General features: G+C 46.0%; 1 protein-coding gene and 1 pseudogene across 1 annotated transcript; both read left to right on the top strand.

The window, feature by feature from the left end:
* The first annotated feature begins 1,957 nt into the window (after positions 1-1,957).
* Positions 1,958-9,668, top strand: LOC121837275 (protein ANTAGONIST OF LIKE HETEROCHROMATIN PROTEIN 1-like). Its single transcript, XM_042292861.1, has 3 exons — positions 1,958-2,121; positions 3,464-3,593; positions 9,513-9,668. The coding sequence occupies exons 1-3, from the start codon at positions 1,958-1,960 to the stop codon at positions 9,666-9,668; spliced, it is 450 nt and encodes a 149-aa protein (XP_042148795.1).
* Positions 9,669-11,220: 1,552 nt separating this feature from the next.
* LOC121837276 lies at positions 11,221-12,032 on the top strand (annotated as a pseudogene).
* The last annotated feature ends 1,256 nt before the right edge of the window (positions 12,033-13,288 follow it).

Consider the following 13,288-nt stretch of genomic DNA (forward strand, 5'->3'; position numbering starts at 1 on the left):
GCACCGTTGCGGTATCGTGATGGTCAAGGACCAGGTCCACCACAAGATAGAAAATTTAACCAACACGTACCGGTAAGATAATTTTAAGGTTGGATGCAACCTGAGAGTAGTATGAGCCAGGGCGGAAAATAAAAATTAAGATGACTTAAATCGTGGTTTAAATCATGATTTAAATCGTGATTTAAATATCCCAGTTACATATTCCCATTAAATGCAATTGGAATTCCAATTGGTATTAACTGGAACCGATTGGTTTTAGTGGGTTCTAACTTTAAGCACACTGGCCAATGGGTTTCACCAATTGGAATTATTTTTCCAGTTGGAACCTGAATGGGTTCCAAATGGTTCCCATTGGCAGTGACCAATTGGTTGTCCAAAAAACCGATTGGTGAAAATAAGAAAATTCCAATTGGAATTTAATGGGAATTTTCAACTGAAATTAGACGGATTTTACTATGATGATTTAAATGAACCCTTTTCCGACAAGAAATATGTCCCAAAATATTTTTATTTACTGTCTATGATGTGGTTTTTTCTATATGCAATTGTATTTAAATCAAGACATCAAGCAAGAACGATTTATATCAGGCTGAACATGATTACAGTGCTCTAGTGCAAAAATCGGAGCTTTGAGCTCGATTTCTATTTTCCACTTCGGCCCGAACCACATAGGGCGTATTCTCAACGAGTTAACGCGCGTTTTAGCGGGCGTAATCGTGGCGTCTAGTGGACGTTTTTTTCGTACGAAGGAAGAGGGGAAGGTCGCCGACCCACATACGGCGCTTTCCGTCGGCGTCTCCTCGTCGTATAGCACGGTGTTGCCAACCTGTAGCTTGAAAATAAGAGAACATCAAACCCGAAACTTCATTTAAACTCAGTTATCCTTTTGTATTAACTTGTTATCTAACGCATAAATATACTTCAATGCTATTACGTGTCAACATATTTTGTCTCTCTCAGTATTGACATGCCGAATTTGTTATCATCATCATTAAATACACCACGCGCCTGCGCAGTGGCGCGCCGTTCTGCTAGTTTTGACGGTCTGCTGCTTGTCTCCTGGTACTCAGCTTTGTTCCTCGTACTTTTGTTTTTAGTTATTTCCAGTATTTTCCTTTTTCTGTCCGTTCTGCATTGTGTTTTTTTACCGGACTCCGCAAGGATGTAGCTCGAGCTACAAGTGCTTCTGCTACGAAAGAAGGTAGCGTTGCTACGATTAATGCGAGGAAAGAGGAACCGGAGCGAGCGGACCTGTTGGGTTCGCCCGATTTTTCTCAAGAGGAAGGAGGAAGGGCTCTACCACACTGCCGTAAGTAGAAGAGCTTATAAATATAGACCTTTAGTAGACTTCCGACACCCCCGAAAACGATACTGCAAACGATACGATGCATGCCAAAGGCGGTGGCGGAGATCGCTTCGATCCCACTTTAGACTGTCCGCACAAATCGGGTTCTTAAATCGTATGCTCTAGGATTTACTACGGAGGTTCCTGAAGGTGGTGGAAGCTTTCACTAAAATTGTGGAAAGATTTGCTCACCTGAGTAAATCAAGAAAAATCAAAAACTGTTTTTCCTGTACTTTACATGTACAGTTAAATAATATTTTGTGTCGCTTAGGCGCTTATTTTGGCCAACTAAAGTAGAGAATTGTAACAGTTGGGACCAGATGCCGAAGTTTCAGATCTTTCCGTTCTCTGATTTAAAACAAGTTTGCGATTTTTGTAAGCCTTCATTGAGAAAATAGACAAGGTTCCCAGTAAAAGACGCCATTCATGTCCATAATTAAAAATAATGAAAATCGGGCATCTGGTTGAAAACGTTTGCGCCACATTTGGACACAGACACTGTTCAGTGATGTAGTCTAAATTTACTGTCAGAAAAACATGGTTCTCTTTTCTCCCAAAACAAGCTGTATATTGACCAGGCAAGCTAATTACAAGGTTTTCCTTCATGCTCAAATGAAGCTGATGAGACAAGGAGACCACCAGTTCTTCAAGAAGTTTTATCGGATGAGCCCAGCTACCTTTGACAAGCTGCACGAGCTGGTGCCGGCAGATTTGCAGCGCATGCACTGCATACGTGAGCCCCTGGCATCGGAAGAGCGACTCGCCATCACTCTGAGGTATGTGTAGTTTCCTACTGAGGCGTGAATGGCAATGGTTCTTCAGAGGCAGACAGCCTGTTCTCTTGACCTAGCCTGCGGTGTCGTTTGAGCTCTTGTTTATACTCCAATGTAACAATGACGGGCGCGTGCGCCCGACCTCGTCGCGTTACGTTGCTATGAAAGGAGCTTCTATACTTCGACAACAGTCGAACGCAACGCAACGTAACGTAGCGCGCCTCGGCAACCGTCGACGAAGCTTTCGACAAGGTAGGCTCTGCTCGAATTTCGGCGGCGGCTGGTGACGGTCGTTTCCCAGAAGCCTTCACGCCAGCTCCTGTGATTGCCGTGCTCCCGTCGTTTCTCCAGTCGGGCATCGGTCGGGCGGAGTTGTGTATTCGTGTGCCTGCCGTTCGTGCTTGTGTCATGGAGTGTAGCCGCTGGTGAGTTGGATGTGCTTGTGTTTGTGCACAGTTTGCCGATGTCATTCTGTCGATTCCATTTGCTCGATGGAGTGAGCCGGCGCGTCGACGTACACCTGTCTCGGAGCCGTTAAATATGTAGGCGTAACGACACCGCGGACGCGCTTGAAGCTTTTCGACGAACATCGGCTTCCCATTTTGGCGTCATATCCGTGAGTTTTCGACGCAAAAGGCTAGTCATGAGGTTTGTGCGCAGGACATATGTTAGAAGCTGGTCGCTCCGAACCACCAACTACTTCTCTTTTGTTGATGTTGGTCGACACCATGACCGGCTAATATTGTTCTTCTTTCGCTGACCACGTATGACTTTCGTTAGGAAATAAATGTGTTTCTATGCAAGTTATCTTCGTTATTTCCTCGTTTTCAAGCATACCACAGTGCAGAAATATCAACTGCCGCGAATCGCAGCTTTTGACACATTTAACTGCTTTCATCATCACCGTCGAAGGACAGCCGGGCAGAGCTGTATCTTGCGAACGGAAGCGGAAATTCGCCACCAGCGAGACCAAACCACGCAATTGCCATGGAGACGCGCATGCGCAATGTGAAGCAATTCGTTGGAGCGCTTTGAACGACGCCAGACTATAAACACGGTTGACAATTCCTTTCCCAACGCGGCGTGGCGAAGTGGACGACGAACGTCGTTTCACGTCGTCGGACGTTAGGTTTGTAGACGTCGGAGCATAAACATACTCAATGCAAGTAGAAAACTACTTTTCCCCCATGTCGGGATTATGAATTTGCTTTTTTCTAACCACAGAAGTGTGCTATAGCAGTAGCATTGCGATTTGCTTTGAATATTAATGATATGAATTACAAAGAAGACCTAAAAATTATGTGCATTAACTGCATCCTGTAATTGAATATGTTCTTTACTTCAGCTACCTCGCATCCGGTCAAGATGTGAAGGACGTGGCCTTGGCGTACAGGGTCGGGCTGGAAACAGCTCGGCTGGCTGTTCACGAGACCTGCCGCGCCCTCTGGGCCAGACTGTGCCCCATTTACATGAAGGTGAGCACTTTATTTTTAATACTGGTTGTATGATGTGACAAATTTAATTTGTTAGGAGATGTCCATAGGTGTAGACTACGGGGGGGGGGGGGGGGGGGCATTGGGGCTCGTGCCCCCCTTGGTGAAATCGGGGGGACAGAGCCCCTCAAGGGGCCCGGGCCGTGATCCTTACCAAGACGCTGTTTACGTGCCATGTAACGAGCTTCTAGTAGCAGCATGTGAACAAAATAACACCCACGTTGCCTTTATTGACAAAATACATGGGAAATGGAATTCCAGCGTGCTTTCGTCAGCTTCCAGTTCTGGCGAGAAGGGAACGCGCAACACCCCTCCCCCCCCCCCCCCTCCCCCCCCAAGGAGAACTCAGCCTGCCCCTCCCGGGAAAATGGAAAGTCTACGCCGCTGGAGGTGTCCATAACCTACAGACTCTGATCTGTAGGCTATTCGCGACTCCAGCGACCTATAGGGGGCGCCACCACCGAACAAACATGGCGGCTGAGTCCAGGTCGCGTCGGCTCGGCCGGGCCGCCTGAACAGGTGGCGCGTTCAATTTAACAGATTTTTTTTTTGTTTAATGCCCAATTTTATAGCTATTTGAACTGAGACGGTGAAGTGTAGCCGGTGCACATAAACTCGCAGAGCATAGTTTTGTTTTCCCGGTGTTTTTTGTTATTTTCATGTCAAACTGTCGTTTCGGAGATTTCCTTCAAAACCGAAACCATATGGGCTCTGGAGAGTCGGTAATATACTAATCAGTTTTGATCATCTAAGAAAAGCGGCAATGACCGCAGAATTTTTCCGCCGACAGTAATTTTCAGCCAACTAGCATGCCTCGACCATCCGACTAATCTGTCCGCGAAATCGAGCTTTCGTGCGTATCCGCGTTTAAGAAACAGCTCCAGTCGTCTGCTCGGTCAACAGCACAGGCTGCAGGAAAATTACGAAAATTAAGCAGCGCTTCTTGAGCCAAGGATCATGTTAACCCTCCGGCACCCCACTAAATAGCTGATACTCGTATTTCAATTCAGGTTTTAGTAGTAATCGAGGAATCATTTAGACGAGCGGGTATGTATTATATTACGTACTATGGGGGTCCCACTAAAGCGGTATTAGTATATTCTTCGGGTTGAAATATGAGCTTAGTTGACTAGCTATTAGGTGAACTGCTGAATAAAAGTATATTTGACAGACAGAGAGATACTACTTAAACTTAGCCAAATAGTTCTAACCGGCAGCACGGAGACAAACTGAAGAGAGTCTTCACTGGAGTTCACGCAGAACCTCTCCGCATTGAACTTTGCTTTGGATCCTGAACGGAGAAAATAAGTATTTCTTGTGGCGGGTCAACCTGAGCAATGTAGACATATATTGCTGCTGACTTCGACGGAGGTATAATATAAATATTGGAGGCGCGATAGATCAAAATGCCGTAACAGCTTCTAACGCTGCGAGACGCGTCCCCCACCTTTTGAAAACAGAAAATTTCCGTCATTTTTCATTTGCAGCGAGCAAGTTTTTCTGAATCAAGTAATTGCGAAATCAGCCCAACTCTTTCAGAGTGGTCCAGAGGCTTTTTCGACGAAAAGCAGTCAAGATGAATAGCCAACGCACCGACCGGCGTGGGTGGCTCAAACTTGAAGCTAATCGAACACAACCGAACTGAAGAAAAGCAGCTATCGAACCTTCCCATTCACTTGACTGCAGCATTGGTGTTCCCTTCAGTGTAATGCCTCGCCTGTCGTCCTCCCACTGTTCTACATCCTTACAAAGAAGCCCCTTATCAGTTGCCAAGTAGTCGTCACTTTGAATGTGATTCGAGAAAGACAAGAAATCAAAACGTTTTTCCGCGATTCCTCCCCATCCAAGAAATCGAAAGCACGCGACCGTGTGTTGCGGAGTAAACGGGCTTTCAAACACGTGATGGAAGGAAACAATCTACTGAGGCTTCACCACACTAATGAACACTCAGGCAAACTTAAGACATTTTCGGACCTTTGTGAAATTACACTTTTCGCCATCGCGCCGACAACACTTGCCCGCGAAAGGCACAAGAGACGCGGAGGGGCGCGGAGCGACCTGGACCGGCTGGTTCCCGGTTTTCCCGCTTGGTGGCGTCCGTTTTGCTGGAGTCGCGAATAGGCAAATTGTAGTTCACATGCCATCCACACATTGCCTCCCGTGAGTCCTGGCAAGCACCTCGGTGCACTACTGCACTGTTGCCCCTCATCTTGCCTTGCAATGCTGCTTTCAAGGCAGACCTACAGAATTATCTGCCACGAGGAAAACCCTTTTCCTGTAGGCTTCTCTTGATTCCCTTTCACACTTCTCTCTCTTCTCCCGGTAGGATCGTGTTTCTTATGGTGAATTCCACTCGTAGATCCGGAGCGCTTTCCGAAATCCGCAAGGGAGGCAAAATTTCGCTCCGTGAAACCCGCTACGAATCGACAAGGGGAAGATAAACTTGCATTTTTGGAGCGACCTCCCCCACCCCCCTCCCCACCGCTTCCCCCTCCGCCGTTCAAAATGGCCGCTGCTCAAACTTGACAAGCCCACCAACGCTTCAGCCGACTGATCTTTACAACGACCAGTGACGACTGTGACTGCTTAGTTGCAGAAATAACACGCGACATAGACCGGGCGAAAATATACGTACACGGCGCCCACGTCACAAATAACAAAGGCGTCCGCGTTCGGCGCCGTCACAAACCTTTCGGCTGCCTCGGAGCGGCGGGGCACGGACAGCGATTGCCAGCGGTGGAATTAAGATTTCTGGTACGACTTTAATAAACACAGAGGTAACAAACCATCACTTGCACGGTTGTTGCCTAATCACTTCTTGCTTTATTTTACTGGAAAACGCCGGCGGAATCCAGTCTAAAAAGGTAAACAATTATTGGCTGTAGAATGAACGGGCTTAACCTTGCGTCTCCTTCCGGCTTTTTTGGCGATCTTCCTTTCACGATCACAGATGTCAGCCCTTACGATTTACCACGCTCCACAGTCCCGGCTTTGTATCCCTGATCTACGCGAGGTAGAAGCGTTCGAGCTGTCACAATCCCGCGTAAACAACCGACGCACCCACACAAATCCAACTCTATGACCTGACCGGTCCGGCCCGCCGGTGCCGCCGACCTCTCCAACCTCGCCGCGCATGCGCACTGCCGATTTAGACGGAAATCACGTGGGCCACTCTGTCAACTTCTGCAGAGATCTGTGAAATCCCGCAGAGCAAGTTCGGTGGGGTTTGATGCGCTCCGTGGAGCGGGCGCTGCCAGAGATCTACGAGCGGAAGATGACCAACTCGAGCCAGATCTGCGAGCAGAATATGCGCGCTCCAAATGGGAGCGCTTTTGGAGCACTCGAGACCTGCGAGCGGAATTTACCATTCGCTAGTCCTCGCAAAAAGCAGGAAAGTGTTTTTGTTTATCAAGTGGAAAACGGGAATTGAGGGGTGGTTTTTTGGTTTCTGGCTCCATATCTCACTGTGAGACAGTTTCTCCACATGTTTTGTTGCTCTGCATACACCCCCAAAATTCACACAACTATAACAGTTCATCTGGAACACCGAATCTAGCACATCAGAACGTTTGGAAAATTGGTGCACAAAGTCTTGTCATCCGGCCATCAGTTGGTTTTGTTTTCGTAATCCCTGGCGACGTGTCAGTACAGAAACCTTAAGCCTGCATACAACTAGCCACTTAATGGCTATGGAACGGTCAAAAAAGCGATCATGTGCAGTGCGCCCTTATGCACCTTGGTAGGTTGAAGCTCTGGGACAGAGTGTGGTGAGAGTGGTGACAAAGGCATGTAGTGAAAAGGTACCTATCCTCTTTAATCAAGGCGGAGCCTGAAGGTTTGTGGCTTCAGGAAGACAAAGCTCTCCCTTTGTGTCTACTCTACACACCAACTCAACTATCTTACGTCATGCCGCAGCAGTCGTGCTTGGGGCGCACTTCCAGTTCAAGGTGTGAGCAGAAAATTGCATGCGGGCCGGGCATTGCTATGTTTTCTTGTTAGAAACTTTCCTTCCCAAGGTTTTGCGGTATTGTGTAGACTGGGGCTGCAGTGCCAGTCTTGTACACGTTACTAAAAAAAAGTAATTGATTACAATTACTATTACTCTTGGCTAAAAAGTATTCGATTAGATTACTTGATTACTCGACGGCAAAAGTAATTGGACATTACTTAAAGAAGTAATCGTTACTTTTCCGATTACTTTATTGTGTGAAGACACATCTGTAGCGCTCATAACAATGAACTACTTCCAACTTATAATTCACATTTGCACAAGTATTGAAGAAGAAAAACTGGCTCCCTCTTCGTGGTCGTTGCACCTTCACAATGCGGACACAAGCATAGAATTCGTTTGAAGTTTAATGATTTGGGCGTTCGCCAGTGTGTGTGTGTGTGGGGGGGGGGGGGGGGGGGGGGAGGGGGGGGGAAGCGGAGGGGGTTCTAGATCTTCTTAAGCTTGAGCAAGGTTTGTCGCTCAAAGTTTGCGTCACTCATTTATTATTCACATGTGAATGAGCTCAGCTGCTCCAGGTTTTGGAACGGATCATGTGTAGTACCCATTAGCAGAAGAGATCGCCCCGACCACTTCTCAACTCGAAACATTGCTTGTCACAAAGACCACGTAGGGGAAATGGGGAAATATTTCAACTGCCTTTGTTATATTTTTGCATCCGCTTTAGGCATTCTTCGGTTCTGGTTCCCCTACGGGCTGTGAGTAGGTATTCTAAGCAGGATTTTTTTATTTTTTATTTCTGCGTGTGTGTGCCTGAGGGGGCTAGTTTGAACGAAGGACTCACAAAGCTACAATCTGCTTCTTCAAACTTCGCCCTGAATGGCCTTTGTCACGCACTGTGGCTTTCCTGAGGCTTCCCACTCCCAGTCCAAGCTCGAAAAAAAAAAAAAAAAAAAAAACGGAGATTTCACAGAAACTGTACATAGAAAGAGATTGACCTCGTTTCCTACATCTCCGCAAAAATCTTTCTTTATTCCGTTCGAAAAAAAAAAAAAAGCAAATTTTATTTTTGTCATTCCATAAAAAAATGGCGCGTTTCGGGGGGGGGGGGGGGGGGGGGGGGGGGTCCCGTGGACAAATTGTAACGGTTACAAGTAATTTTATTACTTCAAAAAGTAATCATATTACTCTTGTGATTACTGCCTAATAAAAGTAATCAACTGATTACAAAATTACTCCAAAAAGTAATCGATTACAAGTAATTTGATTACTTGCAATGCGTACGGTACAAGTCTGGGCTGCACTGAAAGATCTGGGAAAGGCGTCATGATCAGTTTTCATGTCTCCTGCCTACCCGATCTTACCGAGAATGTTGATAGATGCCGTGAAAAAAGAAAACAAGTCGCCATCAGACCATCATCGCCTGCGCAGCATGCACTTAAAGTGAATTAAAGGAGTCTTCTTGTCATAACATTTGATTGTATTGTTCCAACATTAACTCGGGAGCACCACCATGTGGTCCGACCCACCCGGTTCACGTTCAGTGCATCTTCACATTCAAACAGCTGTCTGCGTGTTAAACAGCAGTCGTCACATTTGACCGACTATTGCCTCCAGACCTTGTCAAGGCTATCCATGTCGTCGACATAGTAATTAGGCTTCAAAAAAATTATAGCCATCTAAAATCTTGTAAACTAAAAGGGTGTATGGGGTAAATCTGCTCGGTGTTGTAAACATTAATACAAGGTGATGTGACAGTTGTAACCGGTAGTGATAGTGGACTGGTAACAGTAGGATTGAATTCATAACGTCAGAGCCTGCCATACAAGTATTGTAACACACTTCCACTGCCAATTCCTCTTCCACCCCCAATAATAGTGAAGAAAATTTGTTTTGTTGGTAAGCCATAGCCTGATTTGTAAATTTATAAATAAATGTTGTCTATTATACAGCCCCCCACGGAGGCTGAATGGGTCGAAGTGGGAAACGGCTTCTCGCGGAGGTGGCAGTTCCCCAACTGCCTTGGAGCAGTGGACGGGAAGCACGTTGCGATAACCTGCCCCAAGGACTCTGGCAGCACCTATAACAACTACAAGGTATGTCTCTAGTCCTTGTCACCATGTCTTAGATATAGCTTGGTGGTTTGTAAATGATCAGAATCCAGGCTTGACAGTTGTGCTGTGAATTTTCTATAGCTTTTATGAAATCCTTATGCAGATTATACCACGTGGGTACATGCTTTTTGACCCCTGGGACCACTGTTATAGCCTGTTCAGCTTAGAATGGATTACAGCCGGTGCTGCAAGTCACCGAAGTCAATACAGAGTTCAAGCTTGCCATGTGACCTTCTAACTGGCTAAAGGGATACACGCCTAGTGAATTAAGGCACCTCACATACACAGACCACTTGATTGGCTAAAGTGGTTATAGTTTTACTGCAATCCATCTTATCGTGAAACGGATTATAGTGAATAATGCTTCGCAAAATTAATGTAAGATAACAAAGAATCAACATGAAACTGAAGGTGACCACAAACCTGTAGCAATTCTAACGGCCCAAATTTTGTGTAGTTTGTGTAAAAGTAACAGGAAATTTGCTGAGGAATGCCTAAAGCCACAACCACATGGCATTCTTCATGCAATGTGCCGATGTCTGTCCCGGCCAGATTTCGGTGTCGGCACCGGAAGTGGCTTGCTGTGCAGAGACTAATTGGAGATTGGTGCATGGCAGAAGTAAGGCTAAGTACAACTGCTGGAACTTCCGAGTCAGTCTCTGTGTGGCCTATGCAGCAAGCTATGAATGTTTTGAGATTGAGGGTACAGCTTCTGTACTGCAACATTAAACCTAAAAGCTTGTAAGTACTAAAGAACCTTTCTTGTCCAGCACCAGTACACTGCCTTATCTCACATCAGGTGCATGCTAATGCTGAGACATTGACACTGGTGAAGCACATAAAAAACAGTCCGTGTAGTTGGGGCCTAAGACGTTTTGCATGTGTATCTGTTTTTGTTTTATAGAACAAATATATAAATAAATTTGAAGCATGCATTGTCTACTCACATTCTTAGTGAGGTTGCGATATAGCAGTCTATTAAGAAAATTGCAACTGCCGGAAAAGTTTTCAGAAGAATAGCATTTAGCATAGACGGCATGAATACAACAGTGCTTTCTTCCATGTTTTGCTTTTTATGAATATAACAAAATGGGCACAAATGCAGGATGTACTTAAGGGCTGAAATTTAGTATAATTTGTCCTATACTTTGCTTCAGCTGAAGTCCAGACGCAGCAGATGCTACAAGCGCGAGCATGTGGCCCTCAACAGTGCTTGTACCGCACGAGCGCGCGTGCTTGGCAGCGACGCTGAAAGCATGGAGCTCGCACTTGTAGCTTCTGTTAAAGGTTTGAAACCACGCTTTAGAGTTAATTGGTGCACGAGTTGGCATTGGAATAAGAAATACTAAAGGAATGGTTAACTTGATGATATCTGAAAATGATTGTGGCACTGCAGCTGCAAATAATGATGAATGTATAAACATTATTCAGTTGACCATCTCCAAGCTGAAGTTAGGCAAACATGTGATACTTTGTGTAATGTTATCATGAGCAGTTTTGTTAACCACAACACCTCTCTTTTTAGCACACCTTCTCCATAGTGCTGATGGCGGTCGTCGATAGTGGCTACCGCTTCGTTTTAATCGACGTTGGGGCCGAGGGACGGCAGAGCGATGGGGGAGTCTTCAAGTCATCCGATTTTGGGCAAGCCCTCGAGAACGGCACCCTCAACCTCCCCGACCTGGGCAAGCTCCCCCGGTGCCAGGATCCTCGACTGGCCCCTCACGTCTTCGTCGGGGACGAAGCGTTTTAGCTGAGGCCCGATTTTCTGCGGCCATATCCCGCCAAGGACCTGACCGGGGAGAAGCGGGTGTTCAACTACAGGCTCAGCCGAGGAAGGTATGCCCAGATAACTAGTTCGCTAGCTTACATTACATGTAGCAACAACTGTGACGACATGAATTACAAAATCTGTCCACATTCATTGTTCCACCCCACAGAAGGTGCACTGAAAATGCCTTCGGCATAATGGCGGCTTGGTGGAGGATCCTCTTGCGGACAATCAACCTGATTCTACAAAATGTGGATTACGTCGTCAAGGCCACGTGCGTGTTGCATAACTACCTGTTGGAACACCGCGAGCATCCCGAAGGCTATGCAGATAAGGACGATTGTTTCGGGAACACCACAGAAGGGTCCTGGAGAGCGGAAACGTCGGAGGCTTCGAAGAAGCTACTCTTCTCGATGCAGCCGAAATTTTCTCGCAATTTCTCAGATGAGGCTGGGGCAGCTAGAGAAGTATACACCCACTACTTCTCTAGTCAACCAGGGGAGGTTAAGTGGCAGTGGAAGTTGCCTGGTGTAGACAAAGAAAAAATCCAAAGAGGTCTCGTGAAGAAAGGTGCAATGATGAAGTAAAGCCATGTTCCAGATTTGGTGAAAGAATCGTTAAGAGCTCCAGTGATGAAAGTGGCATTCAACCTTTTGTAGCAGGTTCTGTAGCAGACTTTTTTCCTTGCCTCCTACTTTAGTAATTAATAACTAAGCAATAAACTTTTTCTTTTTTGCTTTGCTTATTTTTGTGCAGGTGTGGCGAAATTCTTAGCAAAAATGTCACTGCAGCGCAAGATGTAGCAGACTTTCGATTATGGCGCAAAAGGGCGCAGCACTTCCATCACTGGAACTCTTTCGAAGTCCTAACTGGAGTGACTCATTAAACCTGCACCAATTTCTTTTGTTGTACTACTTTGCCCAAGTTGTCCAGTATAGTTGACACCAGGCAGATTCCACTGTGCAAGCATCGACGCAAATCTTGTTTTACAACTGTTTTAGCTAGAGATTGACGATTTTGGTGTGCTCAGCATTGTGAAACGAAACCTATATTAAACTTTTTTTTGCCTCTTAAAGTCAATTTATTTTTGCACCTGTAACATTTCTTACTTTTGTTAGCTGCATTTCCAGGTATTATTAAAGCTGTTGAATGTGTGAACAAAAGGTAAGGGCGCAAACGAGCTGGTGGTGGTTAAACATTTCGACAAAAACCCCGAGACTGGGACAAAAAGGGACGGACAAACACAAAGTCTCAAACACAGCTGAATTTTATTTGACAACGGAGGGTGCTTATATAGGCGTCAAATCCTACACAAATCAAAAGAGACGAAGGAAAGAGAGGGAGAAACCTTCACAAACAAAAGAGACTTTGTGTTTGTCCGTCCCTTTTTGTCCCAGTCTCGGGGTTTTTGTCGAACTGTTGAATGTATTTTTAGTGAGTTCTGTATAGTTTGCAGTCTTTGCTCCAGTTGCAAGACTTTGCCCTCGGAACTGGACCATGTCTTGTCCTTTCTAGTTTTAAGGATCCTCCTGTTTGTTCTGTAAAATAAAGAAAATTCTGTGCTTCACTTTCTTTATTGTTATTATAATGGTAAAAGTAGACAAGCAAACAGCCACCAAAATGCAGCTTGCTAAGACCTTACCCCCCCTCCCCCCCCCCCCCGCCCCCCCCCCCCCCAACGAAAAAAAACATAACCATATTTTCGCGGTCACCAGGACGAGTTCCTTTCCCGAAAGCGGGAAAACAAGAAGCGAAACCTCCTCGCCTGTCAGCAGTGATCCGCATCCGAGCGGGGGGAACGGAAAAGGTCCCCTCGGGAGAGAGTGAGGAGGAGAGCCCCCCA

The sequence above is a fragment of the Ixodes scapularis genome, unplaced genomic scaffold (assembly GCF_016920785.2).
Source record: "Ixodes scapularis isolate PalLabHiFi unplaced genomic scaffold, ASM1692078v2 PGA_scaffold3__209_contigs__length_174095766, whole genome shotgun sequence".
NCBI classification, from domain to species: Eukaryota; Metazoa; Arthropoda; class Arachnida; order Ixodida; family Ixodidae; genus Ixodes; species Ixodes scapularis.

What these genes read in the sequence shown, in the direction of transcription:
- LOC121837275 (XM_042292861.1), top strand. Translation starts at nt 1,958, where the DNA reads ATGAAGCTGATGAGACAAGGAGACCACCAGTTCTTCAAGAAGTTTTAT. An exon ending in CGACTCGCCATCACTCTGAG is followed by an intron (nt 2,122 to 3,463) that starts GTATGTGTAGTT and finishes TCTTTACTTCAG; the next exon opens with CTACCTCGCATCCGGTCAAG. An exon ending in TGTGCCCCATTTACATGAAG is followed by an intron (nt 3,594 to 9,512) that starts GTGAGCACTTTA and finishes TCTATTATACAG; the next exon opens with CCCCCCACGGAGGCTGAATG.